The sequence below is a fragment of the Accipiter gentilis genome, chromosome 4 (assembly GCF_929443795.1).
Source record: "Accipiter gentilis chromosome 4, bAccGen1.1, whole genome shotgun sequence".
Lineage (NCBI taxonomy): Eukaryota > Metazoa > Chordata > Aves > Accipitriformes > Accipitridae > Astur > Astur gentilis.
Genome location: NC_064883.1, coordinates 22,912,263 through 22,934,008, shown reverse-complemented (window position 1 = coordinate 22,934,008; position 21,746 = coordinate 22,912,263). Strand labels below are relative to the sequence as shown.

The 21,746-nt window shown below is 40.0% G+C and overlaps 1 protein-coding gene across 2 annotated transcripts; it reads left to right on the top strand.

Annotated features, from left to right (window-relative positions):
• Positions 1-6,693: 6,693 nt before the first annotated feature.
• Positions 6,694-20,341, top strand: GTPBP10 (GTP binding protein 10). Of its 2 annotated transcripts, none has more exons than XM_049798630.1 (10): positions 6,694-6,763; positions 7,346-7,539; positions 7,633-7,724; positions 8,830-8,974; positions 11,627-11,700; positions 12,609-12,661; positions 16,665-16,772; positions 17,299-17,376; positions 18,333-18,456; positions 19,209-20,341. In XM_049798630.1, the coding sequence occupies exons 1-10, from the start codon at positions 6,731-6,733 to the stop codon at positions 19,427-19,429; spliced, it is 1,122 nt and encodes a 373-aa protein (XP_049654587.1). In that variant the 5' UTR covers positions 6,694-6,730; the 3' UTR covers positions 19,430-20,341. The 2 variants fall into 2 exon arrangements, with proteins under 2 accessions (XP_049654587.1, XP_049654586.1); XM_049798629.1 differs by lacking the exon at positions 6,694-6,763 and adding an exon at positions 7,185-7,245.
• The last annotated feature ends 1,405 nt before the right edge of the window (positions 20,342-21,746 follow it).

The following is a 21,746-nucleotide window of genomic DNA, read 5'->3' as shown; positions in this document are numbered from 1 at the left end:
CTGTATTAGGTGAAATTAATCCTTGAAATTCTAAAGCAGCATTCATAACCAAGGAGATCAAAGCGTTAGGAAGGCTGCACAAGGAACCTATCTTTAAGAAAGCTCCTTCATATCATTAATCAAAACAGCTTTCTGTAATTTTTCAAGTTAAGAAAAGCTTTTCCTTTCTCCTCTTTTTGTTTGCTTTATGCACTATCAAGGCATTTAAAGGCATGTAAAGAAGCAGGTAGTTGCACACCTGTTCAGCCACTGCATCAATTCCTTCTTCTCATTTCATTCCTATTTAAAACATCTAGGATACTGGTGCAAACACAGCCATTTCATTGTACTCCAACAGCCACTGACAGCAGCCCTCAATCCATTTTCTTCATCATACAGATTTATTTTTTTTATGCTCCTCTTGCTTTTCCTAATCTAGTTAATAAATTCACCATTTTTAATCTTAAAATGAGGTATTCCCAGAATACAACTATAGAAATCAAAATGCTGAGGAACAGATTTTTCTTAGGAAAATCCTTTCAAATAAAAAAATCTCTTTTTAAAGTATCACCTCATCAACAATGTGCTCTTAAGAATCTATTTATGAGAAAATTCTTTGATAATATCTAAAAATTTACCTCCCCAAGTGGAAATGGTTCTGAAGGCTGATTTTCATATTTCTTTTATGGTATTATGCATCTTTGTCAGTCAAGCACTGAGGGATCATCACCTATGGGAGAATGACACCTGGAACAATGATGAACCCATGAATTTAAATTGGCAGAGATCAAAATTATTGGCGACTAATAATGCTGCAGGATGTTACATGAAGTTTGTAGGATGGAAGCACCACGAAGACACTGATCATGTTTATTAGGTAAGTATTGTTATTACAATTTCTATTTCAGAACAGGTAAGGTCAAGGGAAGTCAATCTGTGACCATCTTCATAAAATCTAACATACCTGAAAACTACATAAAAGCTTGGGTTGTAGGTGAAAGCCCTTAAAACTGGAGACTCTGTCCATGTACTCGGGAAAGCAGATTTTTTTTCACCTGATGACTAAATATAAATGGGATTTAGAGAAAAATCGTGTTGTGTTCTCTGTTCTGCAGGGGTTCAGGAAGAATTCCAAAGATGTAGCATACGCCACGTGTAAACCCAGACACTCCAGCACAGCCATTTCACACAGCGAGTTTTATGAGACGAGATTAAAGAAAGAAGTGGCTATTTCTGCGATTTTGAGTTTTTTTAATTGATAACCGAACTTAGGCAAAATAAAATGGTTCCCTCCAAATTCTTCCAACATCGATAGTTTTTCTATAGCATGAGTTTCGAACTGTTGTGCTTCAGCTTATTCTTATTATTGCAGTTGAGGTGTCTCCATCTAGTGGCACTTTATTGTACTGAAGAGTGTATCCTTGGCAATGGTTAAAACTCTTTTTTTTTTTTTTTTTTTTTCCCAAAATAAAACTGTAATAGTAAACCACCAACTTTTAGAACATCTGGACCTTGGATATGTTGGTGTAGTTATTTCTTTCAACCACAAAGACCTTTGTGCCAGGTTCCCAGCATTGCAATGAACTGTTGTGTGCATGTTCAGAACGGCAAGGAAAAAAAATTCACTTCCATTTTTTAATTATTTCAACCCTACTTTAAAATAAAGCTATGTTGCTAAAATATTTCAGCTTAATTTTTAAATATTTCCATCGAAGTTAGTTCTTCTCTAGACTGAGAAAAACAGTACATCAAGTACAAATTTAAAAAAAAACGCTGCTGGAAGCTTTAAAATTGTTGTGGAAAGAGATTTAACGGCGGCTTCTTGTTCAAGCTGATGACAGCACACTACCTAGTGATTTGTATCATGACAGAAAAGAAACAGAGTGGTAAAACTGTGATTTGATGTAGCAGTACCCTTGTGATTTTCAAGCAATCATATACAAGTATTTGAAGTACACGATGAGAACAGAAAGAGCAGGAACTGAAGCATCATTTAGTATGAAACTCAGAATATGCATTGGCTACATATAAATCAGTTTGGAGAGCTTTAAAATGCTATCAGCCTTTTGTATGACTGAATTATAGGTATCTCTGTGACTACACATCTGCACACTCTCACGTAAACAGGGTTTACTGAAAGAATTGAGTCAGCCTGTGCATCACTGATTAGTGTCTGAGGTAAAGAAATAACAGAGTGACGTTCTACGATCAGGCTTGACAGTGACATGCTCACAGCCCTGTGCCTTAAGTTCCAGTACGGCACACCCACTACTGATTAAGCAGCCAACACAAACCAAAAGAACAAGATGATAGAATCAGTACTGCCCTGGCAAAACAGAGTCTCTTCGGGTGATCAGATACATTTTTGAAGCGAAGTATTTAGAAAATAAACCATCTAAAATATCCTCAAACTTTACAGTTTTAAATGATTCAGTTTCGGTAACTTTTAGCATCGTGTATGCATGATCATGTGCTTACTGGTATAAAAAGTTCCAGAAAATGCACAATGGCACATTTCAAATGAAATGTTACTTAATTCCCTGCTGGTATGAGCTTCTTGGCATGAGCTTGCTCAGTGCTGAAATAAATCTAGTCTTGTGTCAACAGATTTAACACTTTCAATGCACAACATACAGAGGAGACTAGTTTTTCTTTATTTCTCTTTTTTGAGGTTGAGTTGTGGTTGATTACATGAGTTGAATTAACATTAGTTAGTGGCTCTGCTGGCATCTCCGGACCAGTCTACACATTAACCTGTTGTTGGATTTGACCTCCTGCTGTGTGTTAAGGAAGTTCAGCACACTGAATATAAGGCTCTGCTAAGTCAACAAGCTACAGACCCTGCTGCTCTCAACAGTTGTAACAATTCAACAGCACTAAATTCAAACAGTATGCACCACAAAAGCAGAAAAAAGCATGAAAACACACGGTAATTTGACATATGCTTGCACTGGTATCCAAGGAGAGCTCAGAGCCTATGACTTGATCCTTGAAGAGCTTTGCTGATAACCTTCTTGCTACCTGCAAATTCCCCGTGCTTTCTTCACCTCACTCAAAATTTCTTTTCCTTATCTACTTCTTTCTATTATTTTCTATATAATGTCGACATCATATACTTTACTGAAGTCACAGTAGCACAATCTGACTTTTTCATATGTAAGAACTTCTGAACCTTGCCTTCTATTCATCGTGGACTGACAAGTCCTTCCCATACCACGAACCATAAATCTGGACAAAATGTTCTGCTATTTGTACTATGAATTGCCATGGTAGCACAGAACAGAAAAGTCCTCCCGAATGATGGGCCTAGTTCCCTGCCACTACAGAAAGCTCTGTTGCACAATCACCTCATAAATTTATCAAGTGCCATATTAAAAACAGGTATATTTTTGGTCCCACTAATTCCAAAGAAAAGCTGTTTCAGAATTTGATTGCTGTAATGACTAGAAACATTCTTCTCATTTCCTGATATATTTATTAATAATAGTACATATCTGTTTGTTCATCAACATTGCCCCTCAAATTACATGGTTTTCATCTTTCATGTTTACTTTCCTGATATTTATAGACAGCACTCACATCTCCTCTCTGGTTTTGTTTTATTGATGTAAACAAGCTGAGGCATCCTAAAATCTGTTTGTACAAAAGGCTCTCAAGCTCTCTGGTGATGTGCCTAACTTTCCTCTACCCCTCTTTCAGTTCAACATTAGCTGAGCTATAGAACAATTAATTAGAAGTTTTCACAGTACCCCAATGAGATTTCACCAGGGCCTTAAATGACATTAATACCTCCCTTCTATCTCCTGAGATACTCTCTGTACTTTTGATGATTCCTAAGTATATATCATTACCAGATTTCATCAGTATGCTCTTACTGATTTTGTCAGGGCTACTACAGAAAATATCAAGACCATGCCAAAACCAACCCTTTAAGCCTGACATCTTCCTTTTCAACCTTATTTGCGGCTATCTCACTTCACAATTTCTCTCCTAACCCCCATATTGTCATTCCTTACCAGGTGATACCATATCAAATGTTTTATCAATAGGGTATTAACATGGCAAATTTGAGTTTTTCCAAAGCTTTGCATGAGATTGAGACCAGGCTTCAGGGTCTGTGGTTGGCCAGGTCACTTTTATTCTTTTCAAAGGTAAGGAATTACAGCCCAGGTTCAGCCCACCTAACTTCAAAGACTTAACAGAGAGAGACGGGGATCCACAGGGAGCCATTCATGATGTGTCTTGTCCTCTGCAGACACCTCTCACCACCGAGTATAGAGGGATTCTCAGCCAACAAGCCTCTCATCTAGGACCCCTCTGTTAAATGCCTCAAGTACAAACAAGGCCAGACCCACGTTTGCTATTTTCCAGTCATCTTATTCTCAACAGATCTGTTCAAAACAATTGCTGCTAGATTTTATGTATCACCTGTTTCAGAACTGCAGATGTAGTCCCCATGACGTGAAAGCATGACATGGAGTTTTGCATTTTTTGCTGTTGTAATAATTTCTGTTCTGCATGATCCATCTTGCCTTTCTCCACGTGGTGAAATTACTTTGGCACTAAGGAAAGGCAGACTTTGAATTTGGGGGATCTAACTTAGGCTCACTAGACAACAGTCACATCTTCTCCTGCTCTCCCATTTGTATCACTGAAAAATCTTCTGCTCTAAAAATTCTGTAACAGTGTGATACAAGCATGTCCAGTTGGTAGAAATTGTAAGTATTTTAGCTGACAGAGAATACGTAGTTGATTGGTAAAAATAACAGAGAACAGCAGAAAAAGCAGGTCAGCAATAGTCAACAGAGTGAAAAGCTTTTGAATGTATTTTTTCCGTACTCGAGGTGGAAAGAAAGGGTTCATAAAGGGGACTAAGACCTTCTAAAAACACTACTAAAAACTCCCATGGAACATGACACTTCAAAACAAAAAGGGAAAAAAGATTGTACTGTAATATCTTGTAAAATTGTATTCAATTGAAGTGTGTAATTATTTTATTCATTCATCAAGATCATCAAAATCCATCAGGAATAATCATTCTGAATGGCAGCCACACTGCTTCTGTACCTTCTGAATAACGCAGTTGCAAAATAAACAGTTTGCTTTTTTAAGTCAGCAAAGTGTGGGTCAGCTGAAAAGCACAGGATTAGGAATTTGGATTTTTTATTCATTCTTTCCCGATTTCTTTTAAAAATATTTTTTTCCTAATTTATGTCTAAAATTTTAGCAAATTGAAGACTCCTTTACCCTAATTAACTGATGACTATGTAGAACTATGTACAGGTAAGTTTTTTAAATGTAGGTATTGGCCTAACTTTCATAGTGTACCAAATAAAGCAAAATTACAGTAAACATAAAGCCCAAATGATAATTCGCAGACAAATCTAACTACGTAACTACTATTTTGCATGTATTTTGTAAATCCAGTTCCCAAATCTGGTGTCTTAGGCCATGAAGCAACTCAGAAACAAAACTAACAAACAACTAATGAAACCAAATTTACATTCTTAAAACAGCATTGGACAGCACTGACATGTTCTGGTACATCCTGGGTACTGCTTAAAAGTTCTGTTGGGCCATTTAGCATGTATATGGCACACCACTTTTTTTTTTTGGGGGGGGGGGGGTGTTGTATTATTATGCAACAGATAAAAATCTGTTGTTGAACTATTTTTAGTATTAAATTACTGTAATGATTCTCCTCAGGTAGCTAACAACTGCAACTGAGAATGTATGACCTTATGGAAACGCTGCAAGAAAGAACAGATGAGCATTTGCTTTTTCATGAGGATTTGTGCTTAAAAAAGAACAAACCAACCCACTGAAAATATCCTCATGCTGTCTGAGAAATACTTATCTACAAAATAGACCTGTGAAAGAACTCACTTGTGGACGTTTTTTCACCAGTTTTACCCTTCTGACCTCACTAATGTAATGATTTACAAAATAATTTCTCATTTGTGACCATTTTAAGAAATACAAAGCACCATAAGCCTTATCAAAGCCAGGGCCTTTCAACAGGGGCATCCTTGCCCTGAAAATCAGTACCGTTGAAAGGTCGGGTTCCAATTTCTTGAGGGAGAGCGCGTTAGCAATATGACCAACAGGCCTCAGAGGGTCCACCTGCATGGGCGAAGCCAACAGTAGATGCCGTATCTAATCGGCACGCAGCTTCCAGAGAGAACACGCTGCTGGAGATGGCGGATCCTGCCCGAAACCTCGCAGCTCCGGCAGCTGGGGCCCGGCTCTCCCCTCAGGCGTCCCTGCCCGCACCTCGGCGTGAGGTGCTTCGGGGGCCAGGGCGGACCGGAGCGAGGAGCTGACACGTTGCAGCAAACCAGGCCTGTCCCCTGCAGAGACGGCGGCTCCGCCGGCACCGTCCCGGCGGGTACGGCCTCGCCACGCCGCGGCGGGAGGACGGCGAGGGGCCGCCGCAGCGCCGCGCGGCCGAGGGCGGGAAGGCCGGCGCCTGCGCACCTGCGCGGGGCACCGGCCCGCCTCGCCCGCCATAGCGGCCGCCGGCAAGGCGGGGAGTTGGGGGGTTTGCTCGCTTCGCTCCGCGCCCCCCCAGCCGGCAGCCAGACGCCCGCAGCCCGGGCGCCGGCCCCGCCCGCCCTCTCGCCCTCTCCTCTCCACACAGCCCCCTGGGGCCCGGGTCCGCCCACCTTCCGCTTCAGGGCCCGCTGCTCCCGCCCTTTACGCCGCCGCAGGCCGGGCCCGGGCGGCAGTGGCGGCGGCTGCTGCCACCACCATGGTGCGGTGCGGCGGCGCGGTGCTGCGGAAGGTCAGTACGCCCGGCCCGGGGAGCGGCGGGGACGGGCCCCGCTGTGCGGACAGCCCCGCGGCCGGCACGGCTCGGGCGGCGGGAAGGGCTGGCGAAGAGCCGCGGCCCCGCTCCCGGCTCCGGGGCGGGCCGGGCCGCGCGGCGCTGCCTTCCCCCGGGCTGACCCGCGGCCCCCGCGCTTCGCTGCCTGCACTCCCCAGGCAGCGTCGCAGCGAAGCGGCCTCCTGGAAGGAGGCCTGTACGTGCCGGGACAGAGCCGCAGGGCCGGCGCGGTGCGCGGCGAGGCGCCGCGGCAGGCCTGTCTGCGTTGGCGCCGGGGCCCGGCGGAGGGGCAGGGGCAGAGCCTCGCCCCGTCCCGTCCCTCTGCCCGGGGTTCTGTTGGCCGGGCATGCAGGGGCGGAGAGGTCAGACGTTTCTCATGGTGGAAAAGTATGTCGGGGGGGTTACATGTCTGTTTTCTGAACGCTCGTTGTTGCCATCAGGTAAAAGTTCAAGCAAGGTTTAGCCACGTTGTTTCTAACGACTACAAAAATGAAATACAAAGAGAATGTAGTACTGATGTGAAATTTGTTGTTTTATTAGTACGGCAACTTCATAGATGATTTACGGCTCTATGTGAGAGGAGGAACTGGTGGAATGGGTTATCCTCGTCTAGGTGGGGAAGGAGGGCGAGGTGGTGATGTCTGGTTCGTCGCCCAAGAAAGAACTACCTTGAAGACCATAAGGGACAGATATCCCCAGAAGCGATTTCTAGCTGGAACAGGAGCCAACAGCAGGTATGAATCTGTTCGCTGAAAGTTGTTTTATACATCTTTTCCAGAAAGCTAAATGTCAGGTTAAGTTACTAAGCCTCATTTAATTTCTCCCAGTGTTAAAGCACTAAAAGGCGAAAAAGGAAAAGACTGTGAAGTGCACGTGCCTGTGGGAATTTCAGTTATTTGTGATGATGGCAAGCAGATTGGTAAGACCTTTTGCTTTGGTTTAAAGTATATAGTAGATACTGTCGTATTTCTTGATAGCATCTAGCAGACTTCTAACACTAGGATGTTTTGAGATTACATGTCTCCCAAAATATGTGTGTGTTTTCCTTTGCTGGGACAAAGAGGTGACAAAAAATACACTGCAGAAATTGTTGGAAAAGCAGGGACCCCTTCCAGAATTGAGCAGTAGTCAGTTTGTATCACTATATGCAGCAGAAGGAAAACTGCTCTTGCGAACAAGTGCTAAAGGGTGAAAGCCATACTGATCCTCCACAGAATCATTAATGACCTTTACATAAATTATGTGTCCATAAATTCAGGTAAGTGTCCCTATAACTTTACTGAATTATGACACTACTTAAAAGATGAAGATCCTTGCTCAGTGTCAACATTTCAGGTTATCTAAAATACTTACCTGTTTTCTACTCTTTTTTTTTAAAGAGTGGTACTTGGTAGTAACCAGGAAGATCACTTTTGATACAGTGCTCTTGGAATAGCTCTCAATGGTTCCTCTGCAGTTTCTGAGTTTTTCTTCTCACACTGTTCAGAGTTCAAACTAAATTCACAAATGACTCTGATTTGGATGTCTAACAAAATTGGATGTATGGCAAGGAGGTAGGCATGTCAGTGTCTAAAAGGTTTCCTTGAATTACATATTGAAATGTTGCAACTTTTTAAATTATTCTAACATTGTAACCCTAAGGGAGATATTATAGCCTGCATCTTAATGAAAAAATAGGGAACATCTGAAGAGTTTGCTGTAGTCCTATCTCTATCAATGCAAATTTTTCCTTGCATTCTTGAATTCAAGTATGGGAGGCTTCAGAACTACCATTTTGGCCACACTTTGCCTGCCTGTATTTAGCACTTTCCTTGAAGTAACTAACTGTATGACAGAGGGGAATACTGAGGTGTGATTGCGCTCATTTGTTTCTGAAGAAGGAAAAATACCATGACCTTGAGTGCACAGCTCTTGTAAGAAAGCATACAGAAAATTCTCTTTTCATTGAAGATAGATTTAAGTGGAAAACCACAACTGAACTACTGCAGGGGATTGTGCCTTTTCACTAGTGAATTTATTTTCAGGAGAGCTTAATGCAGCAGGAGAGAGACTCCTAGCAGCTCGCGGAGGTCTTGGAGGCTCTTTGGCCACAAACTTCTTGCCTTGCAAAGGTCAGAGGCGGATTGTTCGTCTTGATTTGAAACTTATAGCAGATGTTGGCTTAGTTGGGTAAGTACTGTAGCTTGAGAACTGACGTTAGAAAACAAAGTAGTAAATTTCAAAAGGGATTTCGAAGAAATTTGAGAGTTTGGAGGATAAGCGTTCCTGTACATTTGCATTGCCGCTTAAATAACTTGTGGTTTGCAAATCAGATAGAGTTTAAACCTATTAAAATTAATTTTAAAATTTGGAAAGTATTGGTTATGCTTTTGTGTGTGAAGAGTTTTATGAAATGGGGTAATATATAAATATTGATATACTTGAATTTAGCAATTGCAGTGATTATCAAAATACTGTTAGCTAATATTTATGAAGTGAGTAGGAGGTGCAAAACAGAGTCAAGAACTCTATCCATATTGCATCTTCAACATGTTGGTACTGGCACAAATGGATCCTTTCAGTAGTAGTTTTAAAGAGAGTTTCAAAGGCTACGTAGCCTACTCTCCCAAATAAACAGCTTGGAGTGTTGGAAGGAAGTAATTACAAACTGGAACAGTAGGACTTGTATTTCTTTTGCTTTGGTGCTTTTCAATGGCGCTGCTTTATAACAATGCAGATAAATCTATTTTTATTTGGAGAAAGCTTTCAACAAACTACAATTGCAAAAGTATTGGTCTACTCGGCATCTTCTGCCCCCCCCATGGTCCTTATTAATAAACACCATAGGAAACATAAAATGATGAGGAGGGGTTTGAGGTGGAAATAGTCTAATTGGCATATACCATTAAAGAATAGAAACTTGAAGACAGCATGGTTTTCTACCTACATTTTTCTTTCTTTACTTACTAGAAATAGTTTTGTTAATATCAGATTTATCTAAAGTTATAATTTTCAAGTGGTCTTCAGTAATTACATGATAGAGAATTTTTTTCTTCTTAAAGTGTGTGAAACTATAGGAGTTTTATGACACAAGTGCTGCTTTAATCTTGCATTTTGGCTTGTATTTTAGCTGTTTCCCTTTAAAATGGATAAAAAGAACCTTCAGTTAATTAGAGGAGCATATTATTTTCTTGTTGAGAGTATGAATCAGCCTCTGATAGTTTGTGGTTGTACTTTGATCTCTTTGTGTTTGTTATTTTTACTTCAGTAGATTTGCAAGTGGTTTGCCATTAGGTCGGGTAAAAAACATACAGACTTGAGAAAGGCCCATCAGATTTGGGTACAGGTTGTGATGTGTAGTGTAGGTTGCAATTTAAACTTCAAAGAGCATAATGTACCTCAGTGGAAACAAAATACATACTTGAGGAGATGACCAGAGTAACTTTCCGGAATGTCTTTAAGGCACCTTTCAACATCAGAGAGCATTAAAACTACCCTCAATAGTTTTCCTGTTATAACAAGAGTCATTATGTCTCTTTCTTTTTTTTTAAGAAAGCCCTGTATACAACTCCTTTATAGAGCCCCTTAATGTAATACTAGTCTTGGTTTTCATTAGCTCATGTTCTTTTGAGTTGTCCCTGTTAACAGGTCATGTTTCTCCATGTATTCAAGTGGAAAGTATATGGTTTTCTTTGTGACATATGCCTTTGTATCTTGTGACCAATATTCAGTTGCCCGTAGGCACAGTTTTCTTCGATCACTGTCGCACTGTAACATGCTGAATAACTGTTTGTGAATTTGACTGGAACACAAGTCTGGTGTGGTCTCCCATATGGAGCAAGTGCTATGAATAAGGACTGTAGTCTATCATCTGATGTCAGCATTAGCTTCAAGTTTCACATGAATCAAGGCTATTGTGTCTTTTATGGCTCAGATTAGTCTTTAAAATAAGCATGTGTTATAATTTCAGTTTTAACTTAGGTTTCCATTTCAATGGAAATGTGAGGAAGCTATTGTAAAAGCTACCATATCCCTTAAGGAACATTTTTGTTGTAGTATGCAGGTTTAGCTATCCCTTCTAAAGGGAAAACATTACAACGGTCAGGTCTGCACAGGCCAGCTCCTAGGGTTTCACTGGTATTCTTTTTGGTTTACTTGGTAACAAAGCAGGTTAGTCCTAATTTCAGGATCCCTCATACAACTTTGTTGCCTTAAAAACATACACAAACTGTGCATGTGTGTGTCTATATATGCAAAGTCTCTTTCGCTCTTCCCCTCACATATATATAGGTACGTACAGTTTACATATGCTTTGCTACATTAGCTAAACTGTAGCATTGATATCATTGGTATTTAAATTGTAGAATGTTTCATTAACCATGATTTGTATACCAAAAGACTGTAAATCCCACTGATAAGGTGTATTTGCATGACAGGTGTTTAGAATGTACATGTAATGTACAAAATCGGCTATAGCATGTGAAGACTGAATTCAAGTAGACATGTATGCTTATGCTGTATTTCTATCCAAGTGACTTTGAAAGATTTCTCTTAAATCTGTTACACATGTATTTACATACCCTTCCTGCCTGCATCCTTGGGAAGCATTGTTGGATTTAGAAAAATTATTCCAATTTGATTAAAAAAAAATCATAATGATCTGGGTTTTTGTGTGGTTTTTTGCTTTTTTTTTTTTTTTTTTTTTAAGTGTGAGTAAATGAGTCTGCAGAAATTAGTTGATAGCATTGAGTTTGATTAAGGTAATATAGTATATTCAGTAATAAAATATATAGGAATCACACATGTGTTTATTCACTGTATAAATCCTGACTTTCCTTCTAGATTTCCAAATGCAGGAAAATCATCCTTGTTAAGCAAGATTTCTCATGCCAAACCTGAGATTGCAAATTATGTATGTAAGTTCATACTCTTATTTTTAGATCAGTAATATTTCATGAAAGCAAGAAGTCTTTTCTCTGTCTTGCTTTACAGGTTTATAATAAAGAATAGGTGATAAGCATGTTGCCTGCTAAATATGTCACACAGATTTTTAATTGTAAGAAATACTTCAAAGAGAGAACTTGCTCTTTCAGTGTGCAGTTCCTTTAACCACCTCAGTTTTTCATGTGTACACCCTCATAGTGCTTCAGCCTGTTGATGCAGGTCTATTTAACATTTATTTCAGTCTCAGCCCATTTTATTGCATCTTAGACGCTCCATGGTGTGGTCTACTGAATATGCACCATCAAGTTCCTTTGCTTAAACATCTTTATGCTTTGGAAATAGCTACCACCTGTTCTTGCAACAGGGTAAGATTTTGGGTTTGAATCTGTCCATTGAAAAATGCCATTTTTATTAGTTTTCTGTCAGTAAATTAGGATTAGCCATCTGAACATGCTTTAACTAAACAGCAAGAGCATAGGTACTAATAATTCCTACTGACCTTCTTGCGCCACTCCTGATTCTCTACAGCCTTTTTCCATAGTCTGGATAATCCTTTTTGTGTCTGACACTTCTCTAGCTCCTCTATTCCGTTTTGGGGATGACAGGAGCAGAACTGCACACAGTGCCAAGATTTGGTGAACCATTATTTTTTTGAGTAGTCTAATTTTGTTCTCTCGTTTTGCTTTTTCTTTATTCCTTTTCCAGTAATTCTTAACATCCCATTTGCCTTAATTTTTTTTCTGCTACCGAACATTTGTTTCATTTAAATATGAAGTGAGAAAGTCCTGCAACATTTAAATGTTTTGTAACATTAATATTTTTAAAAAATGTTAAGAACAGTTTTGTTTTCTTCCCCTCCTCTTTTTTTCCCTTGTCATAGTTACAACAGTACAGCCTGAACTAGGAAAGGTCATGTATGCAGATTATAAGCAGGTGGGTATGAAAGTTCATTCTGCTTGCTCGTTAAAGTCATATATAATGGTTAGTTGTATATAATGGTTAGTAATGTTATTGCTTAACATAATTTCAGAAAGAAAAAGGAAATTTGTAGGTTTTTTCATACGTGTATCTATAATGTATACACATAAAATGCAGTTACATGGACTTAATGGAAGTTGTGGGAAAAGTACTATTTTTATAAAGTCATAAGAGAACTTTATAGCCAAATGCAGTAACATGACGTTGAGCTGATAGCAAATCACTTTAATAAGTGGCTTCTCATTTTCCTTGTCTCCTTTCTGTGGTTCTAACCCTGCTTTATAATCTTGGAGTTGTGAGCTCCTGTATGGAATTGAGATTGCTGTGTCCTGGTATACTCTTGTTAAGTTTAGGACTTTAAAAAAAATATCATTATTTCAGAGACTAACCTGTTATTTTTATTTAGAAGAGGCAAATTTTCTGCAAGTCAGCCATACAGAGAGCTTCGGAATGAATGAGTCATTTTCAGAATGGATTTTAAACAGGGGCAAATTTGTCCAATAGCTGCAGATCTGCAGTAGCAATGACAGGGAATTTAGTGAGTATAACCCAGTTACCATAACTTACTGTTTTGGCTTTCTAGGTTGGCTGCTCTGACTTCCTTTTGTGTTTTGTTTTTGTGTGGTGTTTGTTTTGGGAGGTTTTTTTAACAAAAAACTTGCATAGTATGGAGTGATAGTGATTGCCTGAACAGCCAGGATAGTGCACTAACTGAGAGGTGGGTTACCTGGGTCCAGTTCCTTTTGCGGTAGGCTGTAGCTGTGGAGAACTGGTAGAGCTACTGCCCTACCACCTTAATTTTTGTGAACCCAATTCCACCCAGCTTCTTCAGGTAAAGTTGTCAGATGATTGTGTGGTGCCTGGAATCCTTTCTACAGTATCCACTGGGGGGAAAACCAATGCTAAATGAGGCTCTTACTAGCAGACTTTGGACCCCAAGTTCATGTAAGGGTAGAGCAAACATTTTGATTCCTCAAGCTTGAATCTTCTTTGATGTGCTTTTATTTGGTTTAAGTGTATGATACATGCAGTACTAGACTCATCACTTCGAAGATAAAAGGCAAATGCATAAAAGGGTTTCAGATGAGTTAACCAGAAAAGCATAGCTCTCAGATATGAGAAGACAGAAGACTCCTCTTCTCGCTTTCAGAAGCAATAATCTTGGGGGGATTCAGTAGCCGTTGCTTGAAACCTTCATTTAACAACCTTTAACAAAACCGTGTATTAAAGGAAGTAAGTCTAGTTTGTCAGGTTCCCTGCAGAGATGCACACATCTAAGGGAAATTTTTTGTATATTCATTTTATCTGCTAGTTTAGGGTAACTTATCCTAGAAAACTCTGCTGCAAATAACAGGATTGTTTATAGCCTTTTAAAAAAACTACCTGCCTGCCATAAATCAGGACCTTCTTGCTCTTACTGGCATATCTTTCTCCAGCAGGAGAACTACCTGCACTCCTGGCTTTCTTTTCTGCAGTCTGTTTCATGTCATAGCCAATGACCCTTATTGTTCACTGTTTCTGCAGTTCATAGTTTTTACACTACAGTGTTGGGTGCTATATAGGAACTATATGGACAAAATATCTCTTTTCTAAAACCAAGGGAACTAGTGATTGTGATCACAGTGAGCACGTGTGAGTAAGAGGAAGTACTTCATCTCTCAGTTATTACAACTGCTGAAAACAAAACAACGAAAGTAATTAAGAGCAGTAATTGAGGTGACTGTCCTGTATCACTCAAGGGAGACTGGCTCATTATCTTTTTTTTTTCTTACAGAACTTTAATGTTTTTAAGGAAATGCATAACAATTTGCTTATTTTATCTTAGTACATTATAAAGAAGAAAATACATACAAGTTACCTGGTGCCATCTGTCATTAGTACTTGGAAAAGACAAGACATGAAAGTAGAGGATCTGAGTATGAATCTGGCATCAGGTCTTAGTACCAGATCATGGAAACTAGCAGAAGCATTTACATTTTCTACCAGAATATCTGAACCAAGTGCTGTTTTCAGAGAGTATGAGTTTCTTTGAGCTCCTTAAAAAAATATTCTTTGAAAGAGAACTAAAGTTGGGGGAAAAGGTGGTGATGATGGTACTACAGCACTCAAACACATCACACCAGGAAGTGGATGTTTCTGTTCTAACTCTAGTTCCTCTCTCTCGGTTTCAGTTCCTCTCTCTCGGTTTCAGTTCCTCTCTCTCGGTTTCAGTTCCTCTCTCTCGGTTTCAGTTCCTCTCTCTCGGTTTCAGTTCCTCTCTCTCGGTTTCAGTTCCTCTCTCTCGGTTTCAGTTCCTCTCTCTCTGTTTCTAGTTACAAGCCTATGGTTTATCCATCTGTATCTCATGTCTCTATAGATAGACAATTCTGAAGCAAGGCTTCAAATATTTAGGAAATGCATAATAGTTTAAAAGGTGACACGTGTGTGGGAGTGTAACTCACTTATAGCAGAAAGCCCCTTTCTTCAACAGGTAGCACACTGGAAATTTTATTGTGTGCTGGCTTTCAGCATGATTTAATTGAATCTGGGTGCTGTCTAAATGGGTATTAGATAGATTTGAAGACCCTACTTTTGCTCTTCTTTGCTTCACTATCTGTCTTAGGTTTCTGTGAGCTACTGAGTAAATATTTGCAGGTTTTAGTATTCTGCTTTTTTTCGGTCTGCCTCAGCTCTCCTTTACAACAGTGTACGGCCCTCTCAACCAGCAGAGGAAATGGCAAGGTCCTCTCCACTGTGGCAGTCTTTGCTGGGCTCTGGTTGGAAGCTGATATACTAATCAGAATCTCATTTCAGTTGAAGAGCAGAAGAGAAATTCTTTGAGCTTCTCACACTCAGGGGAACAATGTTAAGTGAGTTTGCATTTGGAATGGTGATCCTCTGTAGCCACAAGGAACAGACTTTATTTTCTTTTCCAGTGACAGTTTGAATTCTGTGCAAACATGATAACCTAATCTTCTTGCCTTTCAGAGTCTGTTTTATTCTCAGGTAATAGGTAAATTTTGCAAGATCTCTGCCGAGGTATTATTACTCTATTTTCTACTTTGCAGACAGCTATAAATAAACAGATGGGGCAACATGAGGAGCACAATGTCTGTGTAATAGTAGCATTTTGTTTAAATCTGATTCTGATAATAGATTCTAAATGTATAGAAATAGCCAATGCATACTGCTGGAGAATTGATTCCACGCACAATTCCAAGGAATACACGTAGTTGTAAAAGTCTCTCAAAACAGAAACTCCTGACATTCCTTTGTCTGGGTGTCCTGGTTTTGGCTGGGTTAGAGTTAATTTTCTTCTTATTAGCTGGTACAGTGCTGTGTTTTGAATTTAGTGTGAGAATAATGTTGATAACACATTGATGTTTTAGTCATTGCTAAGTAGCGCTTACCCTAAGTTAAGGATTTTTCAGTTTCCCATGCTCTGGCAGCAAGCAGGTGTATAAGAAGCTGGGAGGGAGCATGGCCAGGACAGCTGACCCGAACTAGCCAAAGGGATACTCCATACCATAGAACATTATGCTCAGTATATAAAAGGGGGGAGTTCGCTGGGAGGGGCAGATCACTGCTCGGGCATCAATCAGTGGATGGTCAGCCATAGCATTGTACATCACTTGTCTTTTCTTGGGGTTTATTTCCCTTTTTCTATTTTTTGTTATATTCCTTTTCATTACTATTATTATTATATTTTATTATTATTATTATCATATTTTATTTTGCTGTAGTTATTAAACTGTTCTTATCTCAACCCATGAGTTTTACTTTCTTCTTTTTTTTTGATTCTCTCCCCCATCCTAGTGGGAGTGGGGAGGAGTGAGCAAGCGGCTGCGTGGTATGTAGTTGTTGGCTGGAGTTAAACCATGACAGTGGGTTCTTTTGTTTATATAAAATGATAATAGGTGTTTAAACTGACCATTTTTGCTTATTAGAAATCTTTTGTTTGAAACTTTTGTTTTCCTAGATTTCAGTAGCTGATCTCCCAGGACTGATTGAAGGCGCACATGCAAACAAAGGGATGGGCCACAAATTTCTCAAACATGTAGAAAGAACCAAACAGCTTCTCTTAGTTGTAAGTTAAATAAAATTTATAGCTTATTGAAATCAATGGTAATGCAGTAAATAAAACGCATCTTAATTGCAGGGTAGTTGGAATTTAGGAAATCGTTTGTAATTTGTATGATTTATGGTAAGTACAGCTGTAATACTGTTTTCAGAACGGAATGCTCAAATGACTGATGATAAATTAAATCTTTAAATAGAATTTATCATTAAAATTTGCCAATTAACTTAGAGCAGTAAAGTGTTCCAAGCATAATTAAAGCATGGGATGATTATTTTTTTCTTTCTTTTTTAATGTGAGATCCCCTTACAAAAGAGGTTTAAAAATCAGACCTTTGAGAAACACTGTATCAGAATCAACCAGTTTGTGCTTCCAGTGTCTATGGTGTTACTTTGGTGTATACTTGCCCTCTGTTACTTGGCCAGGAATGAGGGCACGTACATGGACATTTTACTGCAAAGTAGTTGATGGAGAATACCTTGATACTGTAACATAATTTAATGCCATAAAGCTTGTTTTTCTGTAACTTTTTCAGGTTGATATTTCTGGGTTTCAACTGTCTATTAAGACTCGGTTCAGAACAGCCTTTGAAACTATATTGCTTCTAACAAAGGTAACTTCTCGCCTTCATAATTGACAGTTGTAGTTAAGTGTTGAGCCAAGAAAGAAGCTCAGTTTTGATCAAGAACTTTCAAATGTTAGTGTGTCTTCTGGATTGATAAGGCCAGTTAACAAGCTTAGGATTCTTCAAAATGATCAACTCTTTATTTTTAACTGTCCAGGAGAAACTGCTTTATTTTATGTTGGGCACAACTGTTCCTTTAGTAATCTGTGCAGCATATGGGATATTTCTTACAGTCAAGCAAAGGTGAAAAGACACATCATTTTCAGTTCCCCAGTCTTGTAGTCTTTCAGGAAGTAGAAATGGGTATAGTTAAACCCTTGTCTTGATGCCCTTACTGCATAGCCTAAAGGAGATGAGACATCAGGGCACAGATATGCAGACACTTAGTGTTTCCATCTCTTAACCATTGCTTCTGATTTAAAATAATACATTTTATGTAATTTCAAGTTTAGCAACTGTATTTAACTATACAACTGAAGATGATGAATCTTCTGGATTTCAGCTATTGCTGTTTATTTTTAGCTGATTCATGGTTGTGATTATATTTCTGGTATTGATCATAGTCAATGCTTAGGAATCAGAAAACTCTCCAAAGAATTTTCTTGTATGTTTTATAGATCTGAACTTTTTCTGAATTGATTTTGTGTTTGTGGATATCAGAAAAACAAAACTAAAACTGTCATTCTTTCTATAGGAGGCTGTTTCAGAATTGGCCAGTCTGTTTACCTGAAATATCTGTGTTTGAGTAAAAAAACCACTGAAAATTATTTTCTTCTGTCAGATGGCTTTAATACATCAACCTTGAGCACCTGAGTAAATCTCACAGCTGCCTAGGCATTAAAGACTATTTAAGCAATTAAACAAATCTGAGAGGAGATGTAATACTGAAGTAGCACTTGTTAAACTACAAATACTTACTAAGGCAAATTTACTCGTCTTTTAAGGAACTGGAGCTGTACAAAGAGGAACTTCTAACAAAGCCTGCACTTCTTGCCATTAATAAAATGGATTTGCCTTGTGCAAAGGATAACTTGAGTGAACTTATGAAACAGCTACAGAATCCTCAAGGTAAATTAATTTTCAACAATTAGCTTTGACAGAAGTAGTAATAAGATTTCATCAGGGGTAACTCTGCATTGGCAAGGAGTTGTTTGAAACTGAAGTCAGCTATTAAATTTATTATTTGAACATATGTTTTAAAACCAATTCCTGCATTTAGAGCTCTGTTTATATGCATTTGTAGTGCTGGCTTCACTGCTGGGGAAGTATTTTAATAAAATACAGAGATCCTAGATCTTTCCCAACTATGATAAGGGAGAGTAAATTTCCAGTCTAGGTATCTCGGATAATGGTAACCTCCATCGAAGGTCCCCTTACAGACACTGATGTATATACAATTTATCATGTGACTTGGGCCAAAACACATGAAAATTCTGGACAGGCCTACGTAAGTTTGCTTCAATTTTGCTATTGCATTGGGGTGAATTTCCTATTTCCTGGAGAGTATAAGAAACAGGAAGGCTTAAAAATATCTATCTCCCATATTCTGTAGCTTGGGATTTCTTTGTACTCATCTTAAAGGAAGAGTATAGAATCTTCTCATAAGAGTGCAGGCATGGTATAACTGCTATGTTAGTGCTTGTCTTCTGAGACTTTAGCTATAAACATTAATTAGGCAAATAATACTTAGATATTAATTGCAGTTATGTTTATTACTGTAATTTATTAAAGTTTGTTTTCTAAATTTGATGGGATTTTATGGGTTTTGTAGTGATACAATATTTGGGGAGTGAACTAACTCTTTCAATATGATTTTTCAGACTTCTTACACTTACTACAGGAAGAAGTGATTCCTGCAAACACACTTGAATTCAAAGATATAATTCCTATATCTACATATACTGGAGAAGGAATCGAGGAACTAAAAGCATGTATAAGAAAATCTATAGATGAGGAAGCGGAGCAGGAGAATGAAGAATATCGGAAAAATAAACTACTACTTTTACAAACTTCAGAAGAAGGACAAGTGAATAGAAGCTAGTGTTCTTGGCTGGATCCAATGCATTTTAGTATTTTTAGTATGTACATGAACCCATTGCTATGCAGACCTTCCATTTCATTTTTGTTCCCTCTACCACCGCTGCCCAGTTCTCTGCTCGCCCCACCATTGTCTCAATTTCTTTTGGCACTTGGGTAGAGCACAGCGGGGAAAAGAATGGGTTTTTCTGATTAATGTTGGATACTGACTCTAAAGAGTAAAGACCACAGTGTGTGCAAATAAGAGTACTGCTTAACAACTGATGATCCCTGGAATATTTTTTGCCAAGTGAGATGAATGGAAGGAATATAACCTGCACAGGTAGCAAAGGAGCAGGTTCAACCACTCTACACCTTCTACCATGAGCATCAGAAACACCAAGGGAAATTTCTGATGGAGCCATTTTCCAGGGTCTAGCGCTTCTAAGGTGAACCAGTTCTGCTACTTTGACAGGCATCGGATTGTGGGGGTTTTGTTGTTTTTAAAGATTTAAAGGAAAACACAAATAAATGGCAGCAAGGAAGTGACTTGTAGGAGCACAAAAAAGCAAGGCTGATGTGTAATGTTGGGGTTTTGTTGGGGTTTTTTCCACTCCTGCTGTTGCCTACTATAGTCCTCTTGATCATATAAATCCCGATTCCAAATTCCCCAACTTAATTTGGGATTCCTTCCTTTTATGGAGTTGTGGGTATATGTAACTTCTTGGTGAAGAAAATGAAGATTGCTTTGCAACAGAGCTATGCATTTTTCAGAATAGTTAGTGTTCCAGTTTTTGTATTACAAGCAGGCATACTTAGATATTTTACTTTTTTTAAAAAAATCAGAATTCCTTTATTGTACAGTGTGTTTTCTACTTCAAAACAATTAAACTGGCAGAGGTCCTTGCCAAGCCACTCTCTATCATCTATCAGTGATCCTGGTCAACAGGGGAGGTCCCAGAGGACTGGAGGCTTGCCAGCGTGACTCCCATTTACAAGAAGGGTCGGAGGGAGGATCCAGGGAACTACAGGCCTGTCAGCCTGACCTCTGTACTGGGGAAGATTATAGAACAGTTTGTCTTGAGAGCACTCACATGGCAAGTCCAGGATGAGGGGATCAGGCCCAGTCAGCATGGGTTTACGAAAGGCAGGTCCTGCTTGACCAACCTAATCTCCTTCTATGATCAGGTGACCCACCTAGTGGATGAGGGAGAGGCTGTGGATGTTATCTTCCTTGACTTCAGCAAGGCCTTTGACACTGTCTCTCATGGCATACTCCTTGAGAAGCTGGCGTCTCGTGGCCTGGATAAGTGTACTCTTCGCTGGGTGAAAAACTGGCTGGATGGACGAGCCCAGAGGGTTGTGGTGAATGGGGTGAAATCCAGTTGGTGGTGGGTCACCAGTGGTGTTCCCCAGGGCTCGGTGTTGGGCCCTGTTCTGTTTAATATCTTTATCAATGATTTGGATGAGGGGATTGAGAGCACCCTCAGCAAGTTTGCAGATGACACCAAGTTGGGAGGCAGGGTTGATCTGCTGGAGGGTAGAGTGGCTCTACAGAGAGATCTGGACAGGCTGGATTGATGGGCTGAGGCCCATTGTATAAAGTTCAACAAGGCCAAGTGCCGGGTCCTGCACTTCGGTCACAACAACCCCATGCAGCGCTAGAGGCTTGGGGAAGAGTGGCTGGAAAGCTGCCTGAGGGAAAAGGACCTGGGGGTGTTGGTCAACAGCCGGCTGAATATGAGCCAGCAGTGTGCCCAGGTGGCCAAGGCGGCCAACGGCATCCTGGCCTGTATCAGAAATAGTGTGGCCAGCAGGAGCAGGGGGGTGATTGTCCCCCTGTACTGGGCACTGGTGAGGCCGCACCTCGAGTGCTGTGTTCAGTTTTGGGCCCCTCACTACAGGAAAGACATTGAGGTGCTGGAGTGTGTCCAGAGAAGGACAACCAAGTTGGTGAGGGGCCTGGGGCACAAGTCTTACGAGGAGCAGCTGAGGGAACTGGGGCTGTTTAGTCTGGAGAAAAGGAGGCCGAGGGGAGACCTTATCGCTCTCTACACCTGAAGGGGGTTTGTAGTGAGGTGGGTGCTGGTCTCTTCTGTCAGGTGGCTGGAGATAGGATGAGAGGAAATGGCCTCAAGTTGCAGCAAGGGAGATTTAGGTTGAATATTAGAAAAAATTTCTTTCCTGAAAGGGTTGTCAAGCATTGGGACAGGCTGCCCAGGGAAGTGGTTGAGTCACCAACCCTGCAGGTATTCAAAAAGCGAGTAGACCAGGCACTCCAGAACATGGTTTAGTGGGCATGGTTGATGGTAAGACTCGATGATCTTGAAGGTCTTTTCCAA

Excerpts from the sequence above, each read along its gene's own strand:
- GTPBP10 (XM_049798629.1), top strand. The coding sequence starts at position 7,195 with ATGTCGGGGGGGTTACATGTCTGTTTTCTGAACGCTCGTTGTTGCCAT. Across the intron at positions 12,662-16,664 it reads TGTATGCAGATTATAAGCAG|ATTTCAGTAGCTGATCTCCC; the intron begins GTGGGTATGAAA and ends TTGTTTTCCTAG. Across the intron at positions 16,773-17,298 it reads CCAAACAGCTTCTCTTAGTT|GTTGATATTTCTGGGTTTCA; the intron begins GTAAGTTAAATA and ends TAACTTTTTCAG.